General features: G+C 40.5%; 1 protein-coding gene across 1 annotated transcript in view; it reads right to left on the bottom strand.

Annotated features, from left to right (window-relative positions):
* Positions 1-24024, bottom strand: part of AMPH (amphiphysin) — a 228857-nt gene that overhangs the window by 73841 nt on the left and 130992 nt on the right. The window contains exons 4-7 of the mRNA XM_088834640.1: positions 16334-16428; positions 12724-12819; positions 2162-2269; positions 326-411 (exon numbers count right to left, since the gene is read on the bottom strand). Coding sequence (XP_088690766.1) covers positions 326-411; positions 2162-2269; positions 12724-12819; positions 16334-16428 — 385 coding nt within the window. The remainder of the gene's footprint in view (positions 1-325; positions 412-2161; positions 2270-12723; positions 12820-16333; positions 16429-24024) is intronic.

Here is a 24024-nt window from a genome sequence, read left to right as displayed (position 1 = left end):
TTCTCCTAATGCCTCTAATTGAGATTTGTATCTCTACTTGAGAAATAAAAGTCTAAAACAGTGCTGTCCAATGTGGTAGCTAACCAAATTGTGTTATTTAAATTTAAATGAATTAAAACAAAATAACATAAATTTAAAATTCAGTTCCCAGGTCATACTAAACATATTCCAAGTGCTCAAGGTCAACCACATGTGGTAAGAAGCTACCATATTGTAAATTACAGATTATCGAACACTTCTACTGGACAGTGAGTGCTAAAGCATCACAGGAAATAAGTAATATTCACTATTCCTGAACTTATAACGTATACAGAACCATCTTTACCTTGACCACAATGATGGTAACTCTTCTTGTAAGTCAACATTAAACTCTTCAAACACTTTCTGTGCTTTCTGAAATTCCTCTTCTGCCTGGAAATGACACATAACATGTTTACACTGAAAACATCACATACATACCACACTTCTAGACACAACAACATTTAATATAAAATAGAAATAGCTTTACGGCATCCTGGAATATTTTGGAAAGGAGAGAAATCTGGTTAAAATCCACATGATCATTTTCAATAAAAGTGAAATGTTAAATCTTATTGAAAAAGGAAACTGATCGATTACAATGATTGCTCTTGCAGTCTCTGGCAGATTCATTCATTCTACAAAATTGCGCTAACTGCCTGTCACATACACTCTTACATGCTCTGCTTGGGATACCAGGCCAGGATGCTTCCCAAGAAATTCCCTATCTAGTGGGAAGTCTAAGTAACTACACTGCAAGAGAGGGCTTATAAGCTATTATGGAGCATGCCATTAAGAAAGATAGTGCAAGAATTAGAGAAGGTTCCATGGAAAAGGTGATATTTTAACTTGATACTGAATCTTGAAGAGTGAGCAACTGTTTGCTAATGAAGTGGTGGGGAATGGTGGACAACACATAAAGGTGGAGTTGCCTGGGTTGGGATTCTCACTCACTAACCATGTGGACTTTCTTTACCACCTTTCTGCACCTAAGATCCATAAATGAACATAGCAGTGTCCACCACACAAGTGTTGTGAGTATTAAGGAAAGTGGATGTAAATAAAGTGTCGAACACAGTGTCTTGCTTCTCAGGAGCCTGATGTGAAACTCAGCTCTTATAGTGACTGCTTAGGAGCTGGTGTGTAGGTCATAGAAGCTCCAGATTAGGATGTTTGTGTGGAGGAAGGAAAGCAGGGGAAAGAAGACTTGAAAGCTGACAAGGTGGAGAGGTGAGTCAGAAACCAGCTGTGAAGGTTGCATAGGCCATGCTAAAGAATTTAGAAGTTTTTGACAGGCAATGGGAGCCATTAAAAGACTTAAGCATTGGAGAAATTCCATCTGGGTACACGCAGTAGAAAGGTGATCCAGGAAGCTGTGTATGGGAAGATGCGGGGAGATAAGACTGGAAGTCAAGAGAGAAGTTAGTAGGTGCCTCCAATGAGCTGTCAGTGACTGATATACATGGAGAAAGCTCTGGAAATGGGTTCTTTAAAAGAAAATGAATGTCAAGCAATTGTAGCACACATCTGTACTCTCAAGCATAAGTTACGTCTGAGAATTTCACACTTCATCTCCTAGTTGAATCTTCATTTTGGCATCAAGTATGGACCACAGCAGGTTTCCCAGGTGATGCTTGTGGTCAAGAACCCACCTGCCAATGCAGAAGACACAGAGACGTGGGTTTGATCCCTGGGTCGGTTAGATGCCCTGGAGGAGGACTCCAGCATTCTTGCCTGCAGAATCCCATGGAGAGAGGAGTCTGGCAGGCTACAGTGTCTCAAAAAGTGTTTTAAAAAGTTGGACACAACTGAGCGACTTAGCATGCACACACATGGACCACGGTGACATAAAGAGTGTAAGGACACATTACTTTATATCATCAGGCAGTACTGTTAGGGGTAAACATTTATTATGATGAAAATGTGTAAGTCAGTGCCACCCAAGTGAATTCTACCAAGGACTTGAAAATCCTTAGTGTGACTTACAAAATTATAGACAGCAGCCCACAAGACCCATATTTCAATTTTTAAATTCTTTCCTGATTTCAATCACCACGAGAAAAGAGAGATTTCGTTTCAAAAGCAAAGTTGCTACAGGTCACAGAATACAGAGAGTGGTGACAAAAGTGGACTTGGTCCCTACCTTAGAGATGCGACTCTCATCCTTCCTCTTGGAACTCTGCAAAGCTTCCAGATGATGGCGGGCACTGTCGTAGTCCACCAGCTTCCGGCTGCGCTTGGCGATACGATTCTGCCAACAGGGAAACATAAGCACTAAGGGAGAGACACAGTGACAGATTCTCTTCTTGATGCCAAAACACGTTCCTTGTCCAGAGTAGCTGGAGATCGAAGTGAACCAGAATTTCAGTAGACAAATGATCACTAGAAATCAAACTACTGTCTCCAATCCTTTGTGTGAATATGTGTGTGTATGTGTGTGTGTGCGTCCGCGCGTTCAGTCATGTCTGTTTCTTTGTGACCCCATGGACTGTAGCCTGCCAGGCTCCTCTGTCCATGGAATTTTCCAGGCAAGAATACTGAAGTGGGTTGGCATTTCCTACTCCAGGGGATCTTCCTCAACCAGGGATAGAAACCAAGTCTCTTGCATCTTCTGCATTGGCAGGCAGATTCCTCACCACTAGGGATTTGTGTGGCTACCATTAGGTAAATACCACCCTTCTGATAATAATTAGGACAATCATTAAGAGCTGAAGGCAGAATTTGCAGTCAAAGACCAGAGAAATTCCAGAATTGGTGGAGGAAAGCACATAAACCTATACTCTCTATTAGTCTTTATTCTAAACCTTTAAATGATCCATTTTAAAGACGGTCAAATACTGTATTAGGATTTGCTTTTACAATTCTAATAACACTCACACTAATAGCAGTTCTATCAGTTCAGTTCAGTTCAGTCCCTCGGTCGTGTCCAACTCTCCGCGACCCCATGAATCACAGCACGCCAGGCCTCCCTGTCCATCACCAACTCCCGGAGTTCACTCAAACTCATGTCCACAGAGTTGGTGATGCCATCCAGCCATCTCATTCTCGGTCGTCCCCTTCTCCTCCCGCCCCCAACCTTTCCCAGCATCAGAGTCAAAGCAGTTCTATAAATCCTAAGAAATCCTTTTTTCCTAGAACTGTTCAACAACACTTTTGTTTGTTAGAAATGTCTGAGGAGCTTTAAGAATATATTGATTCCTAGAGACTTTCACTTCTAGTTAGGCTATTGAGAGCTGCAAAGAACTTTACTCCCATACTAACAAGAAAATATCTGGATAGTCTATGAAAACATAAATTGTCTTGACTGTATCAGAGACAAAACTTACAAGCCTATAAAGCCATCTGAATCCCAAAGAGGGATGAGTCCCTGTAGGGAGAGATGAGACAAAAACCATTTCACCTTTGGCAGGTAAAAGCTGTTGCCAACCCAATACAAGTGGACAAGTTCAGTTCAGCTCAGTCACTCAGTCATGACCAACTCTTTGCAACGCCATGGACTGAAGCATGCCAGGCCTCCCTGTCCATCCTGGAGTTGACTCAAACTAATGTCCATTGAGTCAGTGATGCCATCCAACCAACTCATCCTCTGTCATCCCCTTCTCCTCCTGCCTGCAATCTTTCCCACCATCAGGGTCTTTTCAAATGATTCCGTTCTTCACATCGGGTGGCCGAAGTATTGGAGTTTCAGCTTCAGCATCAGTCCTTCCAGTAAATATTCAGGACTGATTTCCTTTAGGAAGTGGACAAGAGACCAGCTAACATTTTAACAAATTGTTAAAGATCCACTGGGGGCTAAGGTGTCAGTTTGGAATAATAGCTGGGTGTCCAAGACACAGGGGAGGGACTTTCCAGTGGCTAAGACTCCATGCTCCTAATGCAGGGGGCCCAGGTTCAATCCTTGGTCGGGAAACTAGACCCAACATGCTGCAATTAAGAATTTCACAGGCTGCAGTTAAGAGTTCGAATGCTGCAACTAAAGATTCTGTGTACTGCAACTAAGACCTGGCACAGCCAAAAAATAAAAAGACATGAGGGTAACTTGTACTTATGAGCAAGCTCTTTCCTAGAGCTTCCACTGGATTCTATCAGAGTTTGGGGAACAAGACATCCCCTTGCAGTGCAGGTGAAAATGAGGTGATCTGACTGCCAAGGGGTAGAGACAAAGCCCTGCCTACTGCCTAGGTCATTTTTCTCTTCACAAAGCAAAAGCTTTGTGCCACATGAGGAGGAAACAACAGATCGCATGTCCAGAGACACCAGGCAGACATCCTCCATTCTGGGGAAGAAGCAGAAACAAAACCAAACTAACCCTGGGAAGGGACAGGAATCCCCCGGGTCCATCAGTTCAGTTCAGTTCAGTCACTCAGTCGTATCTGACTCTTTGCGAACCCATGAACCGCAGCACTCCAGGCCTCCCTGTCATTCACCAACTCCTGGAGTCTACCCAAACCCATGTCCATCGAGTCAGTGATGCTATCCAACCAACTCATCCTCTGTTGTCCCGTTCTCCTCCTGCCCTCAAACTTTCACAGCATCACGGTCTTTTCAAACGAGTCAGCTCTTCGCATCAGGTGACCAAAGTATTGGAGTTTCAGCTCCAACATCAGTCCTACCAATGAACACCCAGGATTGATCTCCTTTAGGATGGACTGGTTGGATCTCCTTGCAGTCCAAGGGACTCTCAAGAGTATTCTCCAACACCACTGTTCAAAAGCATCAATTCTTCAGCATTCAGCTTTCTTTACAGTCCAACTTTCACATCCACACATGACCACAGGAAAAACCACAGCCTTGACTAGATGGACCTTTGTTGGCAAAGTAATGTCTCTGCTTTTTAATATGCTATTTAGGTTGGTCATAACTTTCCTTCCAAGGAGTAAGTGTCTTTTAATTTCATGGGTGCAATCACCATCTGCAGTGATTTGGGAGCCCCAAAAAATAAAGTCAGCCACTGTTTCTACTGTTTCCCCATCTATTTCCCATGAAGTGATGGGACCGGATGCCATGATCTTTGTTTTCTGAATGTTGAGCTTCAAGCCAACTTTTTCACTCTACTCTTTCACTTTCATCAAGAGGCTCTTTAGTTCTTCTTCTCTTTCTGCCATAAGGGTGGTGTCATCTGCATATCTGAGGTTACTGATGTTTCTCCCGGCAATCTTGATTCCAGCTTGTGCTTCCTCCAGCCCAGCGTTTCTCATGATGTGCTCTGCATAGAAGTTAAATAAGCAGGGTGACAATATACAAACTTGACGTACTCCTTTTCCTATTTGAAACCAATCTGTTGTTCCATGTCCAGTTCTAACTGTTGCTTCCTGACCTGCACACAGGTTTCTCAAGAGGCAGGTCAGGTGGTCTGGTATTCCCATCTCTTTCAGAATTTTCCACAGTTTGTTGTGATCCACACAGTCAAAGGCTTTGGCATAGTCTATGAAGTAGAAATAGATGTTTTTCTGGAACTCTCTTGCTTTTTCCAGGATCCAGCAGATGTTGGCAATTTGATCTCTGGTTCCTCTGCCTTTTCTAAAACATCTGGAAGTTCACGGTTCACGTATTCCTGAAGCCTGGCTTGGAGAATTTTGAGCATTACTTTACTAGCATGTGAGATGAGTGCAATTGTGCGGTAGTTTGAGCATTCTTTGGCATTGCCTTTCTCTGTGATTGGAATGAAAACGGACATTTTCCAGTCCTGTGGCCACTGCTGAGTTTTCAAAATTTGCTGGCATATTGAGTGCAGCACTTTCACAGCATCATCTTTCAGGATTTGAAATAGCTCAACTGGAACTCCATCACCTCCACTATCTTTGTTCATAGTGATGCTTCCTAAGGCCCACTTGACTTCACATTCCAGGATGTCTGGCTCCAGGGCAGTGATCACACCATCATGATTATCTTGGTCATGAAGATCTTCTTTGTACAGTTCTTCTGTGTATTCTTGCCACCTCTTCTTAATATCTTCTGCTTCTGTTAGGTCCCTAACATTTCTGTCCTTTACTGAGCCCATCTTTGCATGAAATGTTCCCTTGGTATCTCTAATTTTCTTGAAGAGATCTCTAGTCTTTCCCATACTATTGTTTCCCTGGTTCCATAGGATATATTCAAAAATAATTGCAATACACAGAAGGGTGGGAGGAAAAATAAATCTCAACCCATAGGGGAGGAACATAAAACATTCTTTGGGGACTTCCCTGTAAAACTTGGGATTCCCAAAGCAGGAGACTTGCGTTCAATCCCTGATTAGGGACCTGGATCCCACATGCCACTACTAGGAGTTTGCATGCCACAACAAAGATCAAAGATTCCACGTGCCACAACTACGATCCTGCAGAGCCAAATAAATAAAGAAAGAAATATTTTAAAAATAAACTTCTTGGACCTAAGATCTGACTTCTATAACAAGAAGAGATTTGATCCCACTTGGGCAGGGGCAGCAAACTCCTGCTTAGTCCAATTACAAATGTGAAACTGACTCTGCCTAAGACAGACCAAAAAAGTATAACATAAACAGCCCTGCCCCACTCCAAGTCTATCACTGAATAACAAGAAATTGCTGCTGACCACTGGAGGAAGGATAAGTGTATGGGTAGAAAGCCCCTCTGCAATACAGGCACACAGGAAATCTGATGGGGAACGGGAACACTAAAAAAACTCTCTGGCATGCAAGGGCCCACCCAATGTGGATCAAAGATGCAAAAACTGGACTTGAACTCAAGAGTCTGAAAATATTACAGATGTTAGGCATTAGCAGCTCGGTTCTAGAGGAATTTGAAAGCAACGGTGCACCGAAAGTAACAATAGCAACAACGAAACTCAAATCCAGCTCAAGATGCAATTAGCTCTTACATTAGTGGTTTGACAACAAAGAATGCCCACTTCCAGGCAGAAATATTATTTCAGTCTTCACTCTTCCACACATGGAGTCTGGCATTTAATCAAAGATTTTGAAACACATACATAAAAAAACAAACAAAAAAGGCCCATGAGAAAGGACAAAGCAATCAACAGAAAAAAACAGTTCAGTTCAGTTCAGTCAGTTCAGTCGCTCAGTCGTGTCTGACTCTTTGCGACCAGGCCTCCCTGTCCATCACCAACTCCCAGAGTTCACTCAAACTCATGTCCATCCAGTCAGTGATGCCATCCAGCCATCTCATTCTCTGTCGTCCCCTTCTCCTCCTGCCCGCAATCCCTCCCAGCATCAGAGTCTTTTCCAGTGAGTCAACTCGTCGCATGAGGTGGCCAAAGTATTGGAGTTTCAGCTTTAGCATCAGTCCTTCCAATGAACACCCAGGATTGGTCTCCTTTAGGATGGACTGGTTGGATCTCCTTGCAGTCCAAGAGACTCTCAAGAGTCTTCTCCAGCACCACAGTTCAAAAGCATCAATTCTTCGGCGCTCAGCTTTCTTCACAGTCCAACTCTCACATCCATACATGACCACGGGAAAAACCATAGCCTTGACTAGATGGACCTTTGTTGGCAAAGTAATGTCTCTGCTTAACATGACTCAAATGTTGGAAGTATCAATCAGTAATTTTTAAATAACTATGACTAATACGTTAAAGTATCTAGTTGGAAAAGGTAGACAAAATACATAAACAGGTAATTTCAGCAGATACATGAAAACAGTTAAATGAAAATCAAATGGAAATGCTAAAGGCAAAAAAAAATTTTATATATCAGAGAGGATAAATTTGTTCACTAGACATAAAACAGTTGAGGAAAGAAACTGTACAATTGAAGGTAACTCAAGAGAAATTATTCTCATTAAACCACAAGGAGAAAAAAATTTAATAAAAAAACAGAATGAAGCACAAAAGGCCTCTAATGCAACATCAAATAGTCTAATATAGCGCAAAGTGGACTTCTCAGAAAGAGATGAGAACAAGACTCAGAAGAAATTTGAAGAAATAATGGCTGAGAATTTTATGAAATAAGGAAGACATCAAAATTCAGTTCCAAGAAACTCACAGAATCCCAAGAGAGAAAGATACCAAACAAGACACAGCCACCTATATCATAGCCAAACTGCTCAAAATAAGAATCAAGAAAAACAGCAAATACAAAGGTAAGAATTACAGAAGACTAATTTTCAGAAACTGTGCAAGCTAGAATACAGCGGAGTGGTATCTTTTAAGCACTGAAAAATAAAAATCAACAGAGATCTTAGAATTCTATTCCAAGTGAAAATACCTTGCAGAAGTAAAGATGAAGTAAAGATTATTTTTTTTTAGACAAACAACATTTGGGGGAACTCGCTGCCACATAAGAATTGTAATACCAAGTGGAGCTGTCAAAGAAATGAGTATCAGAAATGATTTTTTTAAAAAAGGCAAATAAGATTTTATTTTTTACTTTAAAATAAGTTTTTCTTAATATTTATTTATGGCTGCATCAGGTCTTGGTTGTGGCATGCGGCATCTTCATTGTGGCGTGTGGGAGCGTGTGGGATCTGCAGTTTGCAGAGCGCGGACTTACTTGCCTCGTGGTATGTGGGATCTTAGTTCCCAGACCAGGGATTGAACCTGCATCTCCGGCATTGAAAGGTGGGTTCTTAGTCACTGGGCCACCAGAGCAGTCCCCTCTCCTTATACTTTGAAACCTTGTGCCCTCACTTGCCTCTTCCTGACTCTGGATTAGTACTCCTTCTAGCAGTGCCCAGATTTCTGTGACAGACTCTGTCATCCAGATAGAGTCTGTCCTGCTGTGCTCCTCCTCCACGCTCCCTTCAGGAGAGGTGACAGGCAGCGTGAGGCAGTTACTCTCACTCACGTGATTTCAATCCCTTTCACCTGACTCTCTGCACAGACCACTTCCAACTGGTGTTACTGAAAAATTTGGCTGATATACCACATTCACTTAAAATATGCGATGAATTAGTCCAGGCAGAGCAGAGAGAAGTGTCTGATAAGGTGACAAAGCTCATTATTTTTAGCAGATATCTGTCACCTCCCAGGAAGCACTGACCCTCGAGGCAGTGGCCTTGTGTGACACTATGGGAACTCTTACAAAACTCTGTTTTATGGACTTGGGTGGGGTAGGAGCGGGGCATCTCCTTTAATATCTTCCAAGAAGCAAAACTTGATTCTTCGAAAATAAATTTGATTTTTGAAAAGAGTTAAAATTCAGTTACTTCCAACCCTGGAAAGGTGCACTGGATCATCTTATTTTCTGTTCACCAACAAGTGAAGTAAATAATATGAGTCATTTTCTTGTGTAACTGACGAGTCAATTAGAGAGTACAGCTTACTATGGTAGAAGTTATTATTTTGAAGGCCATCACTCATTTTGATGCATATATTTTTGTGTTTGAAGAGCCAATCTTATTTCCTTACCTATTTGATATTTAGAAAACCTCATCTCCTAAGTAAGGGTAGAGTTAATACACCATAGCATTTACATAGAAAATGATACAATTCTTATTTAACCATCCAATAGTAAATTTTATTAAATAAATTTACTACTGCTACTGCTAAGTCACTTCAGAAGTAAATGGTTTTTGCCTTTTTAAAAAGATTGTTTTTTATGCTGACCATTTTTTTTTTAAGTCTTTACTGAACATGTTACAATATTCCTTCTATTTTTTGTTTTTTGGTTTTTGTTTTTTTTTTTTTTTGGTGACAAGGCATATGGGATCAGAGCTCCAGGACCAGGGATTGAACCTGTACCCCTGCATTAGAAAGTGAAGTCTTAACTACTGAACCACCAGGGAAGTCCCAATGAATAGTTTAACTAAGTGGTTTATTTAAAAGTACTTCAGATTTCCCACTATGCACTGACTTTATGCAGCAAAGAAAATAATTTACTGAAATTTTAAAAAATTTCAACAATAATTCCAATTTGGAATTCATTTTGGCCCACTGCTCTAGATATATGCTTAGTGGCTCAGGCATGGCTGCCAAGATAAACTCTAAACTGCATTTTACAGTAACAGCTCACAGCTGTAAGCCTGCCTCGGTTAGTGACAAGCTGGCTCTTATTACAACATTGATGTTAGATGTCAGTGCTATATAAAAAACTGTAACACCAGGTGCCCTGCCAATCACAGCTGGAAAAGTCAAACATCATCCCCTCATAACTGGTACTTCATAGTCCTTGCTGATGGGTTGCAGTAAATATTTGGAAATCTGCCTGAGGTTACACACAGCCTGTTGATATTAGCAAGAGTCAAGGAGGTTAAAACTGTGTTCCAAGCTTTGAAAATTCTCCACTGTATTTTTAATCATAAGCCCCTTTTCATCAATAACCCATTCATTATATAAAAACTCAACACTCACTTTATGAAACGACAGAGTCTATATCCACTTCTAACTTCCAGCCACTAGGTAAATGCATACTTCTGTGTATTTTCATAAAAGATAAGTCTTTCGATCACTGGAAGCAACTATCCCACCTACTCTCCAACTCCAAATTTTCTCTTTTCCAAGATAAACACTGCTGTTCCCTTCACTGTTCATCATATGAAATGCTTTTGCAATTCTCTATCTTGGTTGAAACCCCATGTGTATGCTCTAATAGTCTAAACATGACTTAACAGAAACAGAGAGAGAAATTATGTAGGTTCTTTTCATGATGCAGGTAAAACCATGAAATATATTTCATTTATCTTCAGGGCATGCAGCTGGAAAAATGATTCCAGATCTCTCATGTAAAGATGTTTCAGTAAGTGGAGGATCATCTTTATGCTTGCCCCTCCATCACCCGGACCCCAGGAAAAGTAAAAATCCCACTGAATGTTTCAACAAACTGAAAACATAAACCAAAATAATCCACCAGGAGTTTATTTTAATCTATGGCAACCCACTCCAGTGTTTTTGCCTGGAGAATCCCAGGGACGGGGGAGCCTGGTGGGCTGCCGTCTATGGGGTCGCACAGAGTCAGACATGACTGAAGCAACTTAGCAGCAGCAGCAGCAGCATGCTTCAACATAAGTATTTCTGTGTCTGTTTGTCTTCTGGAATTTTACACTGCTAAAGAGAATGGCTAATTTCCAAATAACTTGCTGGGCAGTACCATAGAAAATAACAAATAAGAAATAAATGTTTCACACTTCTTTGATGGCATTAAGTTTGATCCTGAAAGAAACCCAACAACTTTTCGAAAGTGTTCTTCTGTAGGCAATTACAATTTTCATTTGCTTATCAAAGTCATACTATCAAATATTATCTGAATAATTTAGACAAGTTGCAAAGTTCTTTAAAATTTTCCAATAGGAAGACAAACTTTTCTTTTACCTCCTTCTGACTTACTGGGAATTGATTTTCATGAAGATTAATTACCATCCAATAAACAATATTCTGAAGTGTGATAATATTTCTGAGAATTTTTGCTCCATAAATACTGCAAATTCCAATACGAGAAATGTTAATGCCTATCAAGGTATCTGAAGATGTCCCAAAATGCACTCTCTGTGTACAGAATTTTAAAGTTTATTAAAAGACTTTTTAATTCTCAGAAAATTTTAAAAACTGACTTAAAACCTTTTCATTAGGATGTAGTTATATAATGACTCAATAAATTGTTCTGCTGCCTATGATGATAACATCTCTGAGAATTGATATCTATATTTGTTCTCCGGGATATTTTGCCAACAAGGCTAATTTATCTAGTCTGATTCACTTAGGCTCTTGTCTGGTGCCTCTGGCTTCCCCAAAACACACTTAAGTATTAGCCAACTAGCATTAGGCATTCTGTGCAGGGCCAAGGAAACGAACATCATTGATTTTGGCCAAGAAGTTTCACTATGTTTCATGGCCAAAGCCAGTTCACATTACTGCAGGTATTTTCCTGGTGTTTGGCAATGTCTATAAAGAAGGTTAGGCAACCATGCCTGGAATTTTGTTCTACAGACTGTGAGCTAATAAATGGGTATTGTTGTAAGTTGCTAAAAAAAAAGAAAAACAGGTAAAAATGGAACTTTACATCAAAGGTCACCTAGTAAGATACTGCAAATGCCCATGGATGGTGGTTTACAGCTCCTTGATCTACAGGAAAGGCAGCATGTGGCTGTCTTACCTTGAAGTCCTCTTTCAGCTGGAAAAACAACTGGAGGGTAGGTCTACCAAAGCTACCATTTGCTATCTACAAGCCTGATGGCTTAAAAACCATCTTTACCTTGGGAGTCAATTCTGAATCTGTGATATTCAATCCTTCATTTGTGTATTTCCCTTTCAATGAATCCAACTGTTAAATAAGACAAATGTTTTAGACAGGATATTTTTAGATCCAGATGCAAATGTATTTGAAACGCTTACATCTTAAGAATGTGCAGGTGTGCTATGAACATACACAAAATACAGAACAAAGATCAGATTTTGCTTTCACATTTGCCATGAATTTCTCCTTTCCTCGTGACTTTGTTTATCCTAATGGAAATTCTTATCAAGTCCCATATAATAAAAAGGTTTGAACATAGACTGGAATTTTTTAGTAGCTCTGATTATGATCAGGTATATATATATATATATGATTAAAAAGAATTCTATAGAGAAATAAAAGATGAAGCAGTTCATTAAAGGGGAAAATGTTATTTCTGTAACTATATTTCATTTTATACTGATAGGAACAGAATAAAAATCCCACACTTAAATAGGCAAAATGTTTCTGTCTTTGATGTCAGCTTGAGGACTTTTAATTCCACTTATCTCTTGCCCATTTCTAATAAGTACATGCAACCATTAAATTCTTCCCTTTATAGACACAGAATAAAATACCTTTATGTCGGGAAATTGGCCCAGATAGGTGTCCAGTGTCAGCAAGGACCCATCCACTAATTTCTGATGGAAGTCTTCCCACAGCACATCACATTTCTGAAAGAAAAAAGGAAATAAAGAGATGAATGCAGAATTATTTTAATTGGATATCTTTCACCAACTTCTAAAAAGCCTGAAACTATAAAATCAGACAAGTACTATTTCCTTGGATAGTAAACGGTAAAAGGAATGTGGATTATTTTTAAATACCTTAATTTGGCTACCATTTCTAAATTTACAATACTAAATATATAGGTTACCGTGACTTCACTTTCACTTTTCACTTTCATGCATTGGAGAAGGAAATGGCAACCCACTCCAGTGTTCTTGCCTGGAGAATCCCAGGGACGGGGAAGCCTGATGGGCTGCCGTCTATGGGGTCGCACAGAGTTGGACACGACTTGGCAACTTAGCGACTTAGCGAAGAGCTCAGCTCATTTAAAAATGTGTTTCTGCTTCTGAATTAATAAAGAATGTATTCAACAGAAACTTCAAAAGGCCCCTGGTGCTTGTGGTTTAGTTGCTAAGTTGTGTCTAACTCTTGGCAACCCCATGGACTGTAGCCTGCCAGGACTTTCTGTCCAAGGGATTTTCCAGGCAAGAATACTGGAGTGGGTTGCCATTTCCCTCTCCATCAGAAAGCCCCTTATAAATCCTTATAAATGGATTCTGGGGCTAAGAGTATGAAGAAATCCAGTAAAAGAGCTTGCTTCTGAAGCAGTCCATGAAATTAGAAGCCACTCCATACAAACAACAAACCATTGCTAAAGCTTCCACACGGACAGCAGAAAACTTACAGTTATACTGGAAAGGGCCCTACCATGCATGGAGTATCAGTTATGATAAACACAGTGACTATCAGATATTATTACTGTTATGATTACTACTGTCACTATGTCAAGTCATAGTTGCTCAGATACATCCGACTCTTTGTGACCCCATGGACTATAGCCTGCCAGGTTCCTCTGTCCATGGAATGCTCCAGCCAAGAACACTGGAGTAGGTTGCCATGCCCTTCTCCAGGGGATCTTCTCAACCCATGGATCTAACCTGAGTCTCCTACATTTCAGGCAGATTTTTTACCATCTGAGCCACCGAAGAAGCCCAAAAGTGAAAGTATTAGTTGCTCAGTAGTATCCGACTCTTTGCAACCCATGGACATCAAGGCAGTTGGTTACACACTTTACTTGTCCGTGTGTGTGTGATTTAACTCTCACCATATTCTTATGAGGAAAGTCTTCCTGTTATCTTTATGTAGAAGAGAATGCTGAAGCCCAGAGATGATATATAACCTGGCCTAGGTCATGTAGCTGGTCAATGACAGAGTATGGGTTCAACCCTTGAATGTGAAGCCCACAATCTGTCTCTGATGAATCCAGATGAATTCATCAGATGAATTCAGGCTGCCTCACCAGAACAGGATTCACATCCCAGCTGTGTGACTTCAGAATGAATTTCAGTTTACCCAATCAAGGGAACTGACAACATAAAGTGTCTCACAGAATGCCAAGCACATAACAAGTGTGCAAGAACATCACTCCATATTCTTCCCATCACTACATTTGGAGTCTCCTGACACCATCTACCCTTTTTTTCTCCTTAGTAACAGAACCTCCAGTTTCTGCCAGGCACATGGCCTCCTAGGACACAGACCACATTTATCGGTCTCCACTGCAAGCTAGTGTAGCCATGAGACTAAATCCTGCCAACAGAATGGACTTGAAGGCAACATCCTTAAAGGCAGGTTTGTCCTCCGCACTTCTTCCCTCCTGTTACTGGAAGACAGAAATGAGTGCTGATAGCCAGAGCTCAGACAGTCACTTGAAAGTAGAGATGGCATCAGGGATGCAAAGACAGGCCCCTGATGGTCGTGGGTTCCCCCCACCACACATGGGCTGCCAACCTTCAATGTCCGTTATGGGAGAGAAGTTTCTGTCTTGTTGAAAACCTTTTTAATGGTTGATTTTCTTCTTTTTCTTTTTCACCCTTTAAAACCCAGTTCTAATTGTTATAGATCCTTATTCAAGAATTTTATGCAACCAAAAAATTTAAATCTATTATACAAAAAGGCTTATATTCTATCTGAGCAGACCCTCTGAACATGCGGGGTCAGGTGCTTCACCTTCAAAAGAGCTCATATTTGGGTCAGCAACTGAAGATTCCCAAAATTCTGGCAGCCACAAGGACCAAGGTAGGATATCAGCTGTTTACTTAGGAATAAAGGTCAAGATAGTGTCATTTGCCATACACAGAACTGTAACACAGTGTTCTGAAAAGCCATCTATGCAAGCTTCTATCATTCCCCTAAAAAGTCTCCTTTTCATGATGAATTTTAAATGTTACACCTCTCATCAGAAATTTACAAAATGAGTTAAGTCTTTAAAACATGCTGTGGAAATAGTGTCTTTATATTTAAGAAATGTGAGAAGATGTAATTACTCAAAACAACATTGAAAAATAGTGTGTGGAGGCTGATTTTGCCCAATTCACATCCTGAAAGGTTTCAAAAGAAGTTAATAGAGCTAACAAGAGCCTTATTCATTAAAAAAAATAGCCTCTGTTTCTACCACAGTCATAACAAGATTATGATTTGTGAACAATATGGGGATGTCAGAATTTTCAGGGAGCAGCCCAGACGAGTTGTTAATCCATCCTTCCAAAGGCTGCATAGATGATCAGCATGTCACCTACCACAGCTTCCCCTGGGTTGTGGAGGCCACATCTCTTAGGTCTTCCATGCCTCATGAGAAGCAACAAGCTTCTGTGAAGCGGGCATGACAAGCAACCACTCTTTTTAACGAAGAACTTGGTCATGAGAAAACTGACAGCAGGATTCCTAATGTCTGCAACAATCACATGCACTGTGCACTAGGTCAAGGGTGTGAATACACAGGCTTTCAGTGTGTTATTAGGAGGTAAAATTAATACTCTCACTTTGCAGATGAGGAAAATGAAGCCAAAGAAGATCAAAGAACTCACCCAGTGTCACCTCCCATTCTGTCTTCCTCAAAGCAACAGTAACTACTTTCTTGCTTCCCAGAGCCAGACAGCCCTGGGCTAGACAGTGCATTTTAAGTGTTAAGACATGTCTTGGGATAAAGTATTTCATTAGTTAAATTTCTACTAGCAAGCTCTGTCCTCAGCCCTGCAGACCGGCGAATGGACCAGCCGGTGATAAACTGAAACAGATGCTCTTCTCAGCTCCTGAACCTGCTTTCAAGGACGGATGGGGAAAGAGGGGCAGTACATAAACTCATGTCATGAGCCAATTCTCCTGCTGCAATAGGCTAAGAAGTGTAGTAAGCGACAGAAAAGTGCTACTCTTATGTTGAAGAAAAACAACCTTTAACGCACATCTTTCTACCCAAGCGGTTTTATCATCATGTTCACTTCTTACTATGAGTTTGGATCAATCTGGATGGAGGAACTGCACAGTGCCTTCTGGGTACATGATGTCCCCTCCTGATTAGGGCCATGAAGTGCTGAGAGGGGATAAGTTGAGTGAGTAGGACATGGTGGGACCCGCAAGGAAGCCACCCTGGGCATCCTGAGTGCTGTGACCGGCTCTCACCTCGCCAACCATTTTCACATCTTCACGCCCATACCAGTCAGGTTCATAGACTTCATGCAGCGACTCGGTGAGCTTCATGGAAGCCTCTTGCATGCCTAGCGTTGGAGAAAAACAATTCCCGTTAGAGAGGGGTGGGTGAAAAGTCTCTTCCTCCTTCCCCTACTTTTCTAAGTGAGAGGGAAAATCTTGAACACTTGCTAAATGTTTAAGGAAAAACTGGGCAAGTACAGCTGCTATTTGCATCTGTAGTCACATCTTTCCTGATTCTTATTACAGCATGCACCTTCTTGTATTTACAATAACAGTGACAGAGACAGGATCTTAAAAAAATAAATAAATAAGCAAGGCATTCTGTTCTGTAAACAATATGTCCAACTAGGTGCGTTGTCACTTGTTAAATGACATGAAACCATAAATGTACAGGACACCCAGAGCTCTTCTCTATAGAATGACAGAGACCTAGAAGTTAATCCTAAATGAATCTGAATATTAGAAATAAAGCTTTTTTTTTTTTTTTTGAAGCAGACAGAAGCACAATCAACAGGATTTTAGGGCATAATATTTGAACTGTTTTAAGTGGCCTAAATTTTTTAAAAAAATTTCTTTTTCCGATATTATCAAAAACTATATATACAGTTTTAAGTTAGAAGCCTCAGAGAACATCAAGTTCTTCAGTCTATGGGTCAGAATTTTAATTATTGGTATAATCTGGTATGTTGCAAAAATATGGTTATTAACAATAGTAAAGATATAAAGTTTCCCAGTGCAACATGGTGATATGGTCTCTTGTGATGTGGTCTCCCCATGTGGTCACCGCTGACCATATGTGGCAGGAATATTTATCTTGAATGTCCATGTTTAACCCTAACCCTAAGCAAACTAAAACTAAGAAATGCACCCTTTAAATTCATACCAAAAGTGAGTCACTAGTTAGAACTCTATCATTCAGATGGCAAAGGCTTCTGAAGTTTTCTTTTAATTCTTCAAGTCAGATGGAAGTTATAAACAGCACATAGACAAGTTCTTAATCTCTTAAGAGTAAGAAAGAAGCATGATGGTATTGCAGAACAAAAACCGTTGTGGTGCAAAACGAAACTGTGACTTAAGTTTAAAATAAAATTATATAACATCTTACTCGTTGAGGCAAAAAAACACAATGTTGCAGTAAATATGTCTATTATCAGCCCAGAATAACTACTAATCGCTGTGTGGATAAGTAGCGGTGTGGGTAATTTGGAAAGAAATTATTTTGACAAAAAGCTGTTCCTCCATAGGAAATACTCTGACAGATAGACAGGTGAACAAAACACAAGTCTTGCTCTTAAAAGACAAAAAATATTGGCATAGATTTAGAATTTCCTCTGGTGGCAGAGCTAAAGAGGGAAAAACATAGCTAAAACCCAAGTTTCCTTCAAAGTAACTTGGCAACATTAACGCAGAATAGATGCTAAGTGGCATTTAATAATATGGTATGTTGCAAAAATATGGTTATTAACAATAGTAAAGATATAAAGTTTCCCAGTGCAATGTGGTGGTATGGTCTCTTGTGATGTGGTCTCCGCATGTGGTCACTGCTGACCATATGTGGCAGGAATATTTAATATCTAATAGCCATTCCAATAGAATAATAATATCTAATAGCCAATATTTTCTTGGGCTTTCCAGGTGGCTCAGATGGTAAAGAATCCACCTGCAAGGCAAGAGACCTGGGTTCAATTCCTGGTCCAGAAGATTCCCTGGAGAAGGGAGTATTTTCTTAAAAGATTAGTGGTTTCCAAAACCATGACAAGTATCAAAATTCATACATAGAAGAATGATCATCTCACTACTGGATGGGAACCATTTCCCTCTCACGAAAAATCTGGAGCATCCTAGACCTCAGTTTTCCAAAGTATTCATTAATAATAAATTATAGTACTTGCCACATGTTATAGGAATAATACATGAAATGAGCCATAAAAAGCTTATGTCTGTAGCTGGCACATGTGTGTTCAATAAATGTGAACTATAATTATTATTAAGCTATTAGCCTAGACTTCTAAAAAGTCTCCAGTTTCATTTCCTCTAGTTTGTATTTCACACCATTACAATAATTATTTCTAAAACGCTAATCTGATCATCTGACTCATTCCCTAAAAGAATGTAAGGACCTCCTTCTCCATTGACACAATAAAACCCAAGATTTCTTCTACCTGGAAAGTCTGTCCAACAGCAACCTCTTTCCCTGGCATATCTTATCACCCGATGACCATGGATGCCCCCTTCTTGGGTTCATTCAGTGTAAGTTCTACAGAAGGGCCATTCCTGACCTGGTCTCCTGTCCCTCAGCTAAGGTGGGAGGACTCTCCTTTGCTGTGATAGCACACAGCACACTTCTCTTAAACTACACATTACTGTGCATATCTGGCCTTTTTGTTTATTAGCTTTCTCTACCACAAGCCCCATGACAGCAAACAGTGTGTCTTATTCATCTCTGCATCTCTATCTTCTACAACAGTGTCAGGCCCATAATTGAAACTCAATGCAATGTTTGCTACTAAAATCAATGAGAGCATAAGATCTCCTGCAAAGTCCAAGCCATCAGCAGAAATAACAAAGCCCCACAGGAGTGAATGCCACCCAGAGATTAGGGATAATAAAACAAAGAGTAGCGCTCACTGAATCCAATTTCATAGAACGCCAGTAGCAGAGATGTGGGGGGACTTCTGAGAGCAACTGGAGCGCTTTATAGCTGAGGAACATCTGGCACATTTTACAAATGAGGCAGTTGACAGGCTTGGATTATTCCATAGTTGCCTCTGAGACTGGACCCAGGACTCATCACTCTACTGGGTGAGATCTCATTCTCTGTAATGCTGCCTGTATTAAACTGCTCCATTAGTTAGCTAGCGTTCTTGTGAAAACCAGAAAAATGGGCCATGAAAGCACTTTGAAAAAGCAAATTATAATCTACTTAATGCATAACCCTTATCTTTAAGTGTGTTCCCAAAACTCAAATATGCTCCAAGGAATGCTGATTCTTTCTAAGACTTTGAGAAGAAAAAAGCATCCTACAATTAAATCAGTGGAAAATGCTGCCCGTGCCACAGGCCTCTGGGAGATTAGATTAAGCATTAAGGGTTTTGGTAAACTCTGTAGTAAACTGTTTAAAAACTCATTCCAACCAGCCTCAGCCAGAGTCATTTAAACAGAGATCTCTCTTAGAGAAGAGAGATTTGTTTGTTAGTCATGCAATCAGCAAAATGTGTGGGGAAAAGCTACTAGACAGTTCCTCCTCCTTCATATGCAGATGTCACCATTGGAAGTGGGATGCAGGGCACAGACTGATGGAAGTCTCTGATGCTGCACCCATTGTCTCCCTGGAGCCAAGTCTTCTCCTAGTGGATTCTCCTTCCAGACCACATTAAGGAAAAGAAATAAGCCAATCTTTTTAAACAGCATTCTCCATAGTAGGACAATAAAATAGACCAAAATGCATAGTCTTGGACAAGAGATCCAATTTGCTCATTCATTTAACAAAAGTATCCACTTTTAAAAATCAGCTAATAAAAAGAAAATCCTATACTTAAAAGTGTATGACTTCTTATGTTCAAATCTTGAATAAACAATGAAAGAATTAACTAGAGTGCCTTCTATTTTCTGACCAAACTGTTATAAATATTTGAGGTTAACTTTTTTAGAGCAGTTAACTATGACCTCTGTGAACTGTGGAGGTTAAATTCTCTGAGTCTTACTTCTTTACAAATGCAAGACAAGGCTAATGTTATTTAGCCTGTGATGGGTGGTGACAAAGAAGTAACATGCCTAAAACAGTACATAGCCTGCTGCTGCTGTTGCTGCTAAGTCGCTTCAGTCGTGTCCAACTCTGTGCGACCCCATAGACGGCAGCCCACCAGGCTCCTCTGTCCTTGGGATTTTCCAGGCAAGAACACTGGAGTGGGTTGCCATTTCCTTCTCCAATGCATGAAAGTGAAAAGTGAAAGTGAAGTCGCTCAGTCGTGTCTGACTCTTTGCGACCCCAATAGACTGTAGTCTACTATGCTCCTCCGTCCATGAGATTTTCGAAGCAAGAGTACTGGAGTGGGTTGCCATTTCCTTCTCCAGAGGATCTTCCTGACCCAGGGATAGCACCCAGGTCTCTCATTAAAAAGCAACAGAGGTAAGTTATCATTACTCCATTGTACAGATGAACTCAAATTATGAAACAATGCAATACTGATGACTACATAGTTCAACGGCAGTACAAAGGAATACCAAGGTCTCAGGAAACACAGAGAACAGACCATGCATTGCACTCCTGCTGTTTAATAAGCCCATGACCCTAGACAAGCTATTGAACCCTTTTAACAATAAAATGAAGATAAAATAAGTACCTGCCTCATAGAGTTGTCAGGTGAAATGAAATTATATGGCTGGTTTATAAAATAATAAAAGCTTAAATACATCTTAGTTTAAAAGTTACTTTCACTAATTTTGATTTTTATGACTAATTTTTATTAAGAGTTTCCTTATGTAGCCATAACTTTGTAATCAATTTCATACCTCCGCATTGAAACTGTTAAGAATAAATTCTTGGAAATCAAGCTAGTGTACCAAAAGGCATGCCCCCCCACACACACATACACACACAAAATAAAAAATCACATATAAAAGCCTTTGCCAAATCCCTCTTCAGGAAAGCAGTCTTATCAGAAGTGTACAAAAGGAGACCATTTCCCACAGCTCTGCCAATGCTAGGTATTACAGCTTTGTTTTGGGTCTTCTTTTTTAACTTTTTATGTCTTTGATCATTTATAAGGAAAATACCATCTTCTCCTTTGATTTCATTTTATATTATTTGAATACTCAGGACAAGCATTTTTCACATCTACAGATCTTCGATTAATTTTCTCTCCATATGTTCTACTCAGTTTTTCTTTGATATACTAATCTTCATTTAGCAAACTTACTGAGCTCTTTATACCCTGACTCATTTTCATTAAAATATGCTGTCAAAATAATTTTTTAAACATTGTGTACATTAATGAGGTCAAATCTCTCAAACTTGCCCTTTCCAATTTCTGCCTTCTAGGGGAGCCTTGTAAAGACCTTGTCGCCGGAGACTGGAGATTCAGTTCAGTTCAGTTCAGTCGCTCAGTCGTGTCCAACTCTTTGCGACCCCATGAATCACAGCACGCCAGGCCTCCATGTCCATCACCAACTCCCGGAGTTCACTCAAACTCATGTCCATCGAGTCGGTGATGCCATCCAGCCATCTCATTCTCGGTCGTCCCCGTCTCCTCCCACCCCTAATCCTTCCTAGCATCAGACTCTTTTCCAGTGAGTCAACTCGTCGCATGAGGTGGCCAAAGTATTGGAGTTTCACCTTCAGCATCAGTCCTTCCAAAGAACACCCAGGATTGATCTCCTTTAGAATGGACTGGTTGGATCTCCTTGCAGTCCAAGGGACTCTCAAGAGTCTTCTCCAGCACCACAGTTCAAAAGCATCAATTCTTCAGCAATCAGCTTTCTTCACAGTCCAACTCTCACATCCATACATGACCACGGGAAAAACCATAGCCTTGACCAGATGGACCTTTCTGGCAAAGTAATATCTCTGTTTTTCAATATGCTATCTAGGTTGGTCATAAATTTCCTTCCAGGGAGTAAGCGTCCTTTAATTTCCTGGCTGCAATCAGCATCTGCAGTGATTTTGGAGCCCCAAAAAATAAAGTCTGACACTGTTTCCACTGTTTCCCCATCTATTTCCCATGAAGTGATGGGACCAGATGCCATGATCTTTGTTTTCTGAATGTTGAGCTTCAAGCCAACCTTTTCACTCTCCTCTTTCACTTTCATCAAGAGGCTTTTGAGTTCCTCTTCACTTTTTGCCATAAGGGAGGTGTCATCTGCATATCTGAGGTTATTGATATTTCACCGAGCAATCTTGATTCCAGCTTGTGCTTCTTCCAGTTCAGCGTTCCTCATGATGTACTCTGCATATAAGTTAAATAAGCAGGGTGACAATATACAACCTTGACGTACTCCTTTTCCTATTTGGAACCAGTCTGTTGTTCCATGTCCAGTTCTAACTGTTGCTTCCTGACCTGCATACAGGTTTCTCAAGAGGCAGATCAGGTGGTCTATTATTCCCATCTCTTTCAGAATGTTCCACAGTTTATTGTGATCCACACAGTCAAAGGCTTTGGCATAGTCAATGAAGCAGAAATAGATGTTTTTCTGGAACTCTCTTGCTTTCTCCATGATCCAGCGGATGTTGGCTATTTGATCTCTGGTGCCTCTGCCTTTTCTAAACCCTGCTTGAACATCTGGAAGTTCATGGTTCACATATTGCTGAAGCCTGGCTTGGAGAATTTTGAGCATGACTTTACAATTGGAAAGGAGTGCAATTGTGCGGTAGTTTGAGCATTCTTTGGCATTGCCTTTCTTTGGGATTGGAATGAAGACTGACCCTTTCTAGTTCTGTGGTCACTGCTGAGTTTTCCAAATTTGCTGGCATATTGAGTGCAGCACTTTTACAGCATCATTTTTCAGGATTTGAAATAGCTCAATTGGAATTCCATCACCTCCACTAGCTTTGTTCACAGTGATGCTCTCTAAGGCCCACTTGACTTCACATTCCAAGATGTCAGGCTCCAGGTGAATGATCACGCCATCGTGATTATCTTTGTCGTGAAGATCTTTTTTGTACAGTTTTTCTGTGTATTCTTGCCACCTCTTCTTAATATCTTCTGCTTCTGTTAGGTCCATACCATTTCTGTCCTTTATCGAGCCCATCTTTGCATGAAATGTTCCCTTGATATCTCTAATTTTCTTGAAAAGATCTCTTGTTTTTCCTATTCTGTTGTTTTCCTCTATTTATTTGCATTGATCGCCGAGGAAGGCTTTCTTATCTCTCCTTGCTATTCTTTGGAACTCTGCATTCAGATGCTTATAACTTTCCTTTTCTCCTTTGCTTGAACAGAATAGTATCAAAAGTAGATTAAGTCTACTGCATTTTATTCTGGCACTTGAGAGCATCTCTTTGTCTACATATTTAAATCTTCACTATATTTGGAAATAAGAAGGAGAGAATAAAGACTGAGGTTGGGAATCTCACTTTTTTTCTGAGTGTTTGGCCAGTTTACCCAAGACTCACTGTCAGATGATCCATTCTCTGCCCACTAATCTCAAAATCTGCCTTATCATCCACCGTGGGTACACCTGGATGTGACTCAGTGCAGGGGACTGGATATCTCCAGAGGCAGGGATGGATTACTCAACCTGATCCCTCTCTCCACTCTCCACCACTAGCCTTCTTTCCTTTTCTTGAATATCAAGAGACTAGAAACAACAGCAGAGCCTCTCTTTCCCCCCACAGTGGCAGGGCTGCAGGTACAGCTGGTCCCCACAAGTCACAGGCAATTCAGGGCCGTGTTTCATGTTAATGCTGCTGTCATCCCTTGCCCGCTCCTCTAGAGGGCTTATGTGCAAGTCTAAGAGCGTCCTACTCTTGGGACATACTCTCCCTTGGGATGAAACCAGCTGCAGCTTTTCTTAAACAAGGTCTGCAGCTCACTCTAACAACTCTTCCTAGAAAGCTCTGGCACATGGGAGGCACTTATTCCTAGTTTCCAGCATAAGGGCCCACATATTTTTTCCTTATATATCCTGATTATCATTTCAATGGGAACTGGGGAGTGAGTAGAATG

This window comes from Moschus berezovskii, chromosome 3 (genome assembly GCF_049115385.1).
Source record: "Moschus berezovskii isolate FMDL1 chromosome 3, NW_MosBer_1.0, whole genome shotgun sequence".
Taxonomy (NCBI): Eukaryota; Metazoa; Chordata; class Mammalia; order Artiodactyla; family Moschidae; genus Moschus; species Moschus berezovskii.
The sequence above is the reverse complement of the archived record's forward strand: the minus strand, read 5'-3'. Positions and strand labels throughout refer to the sequence as shown.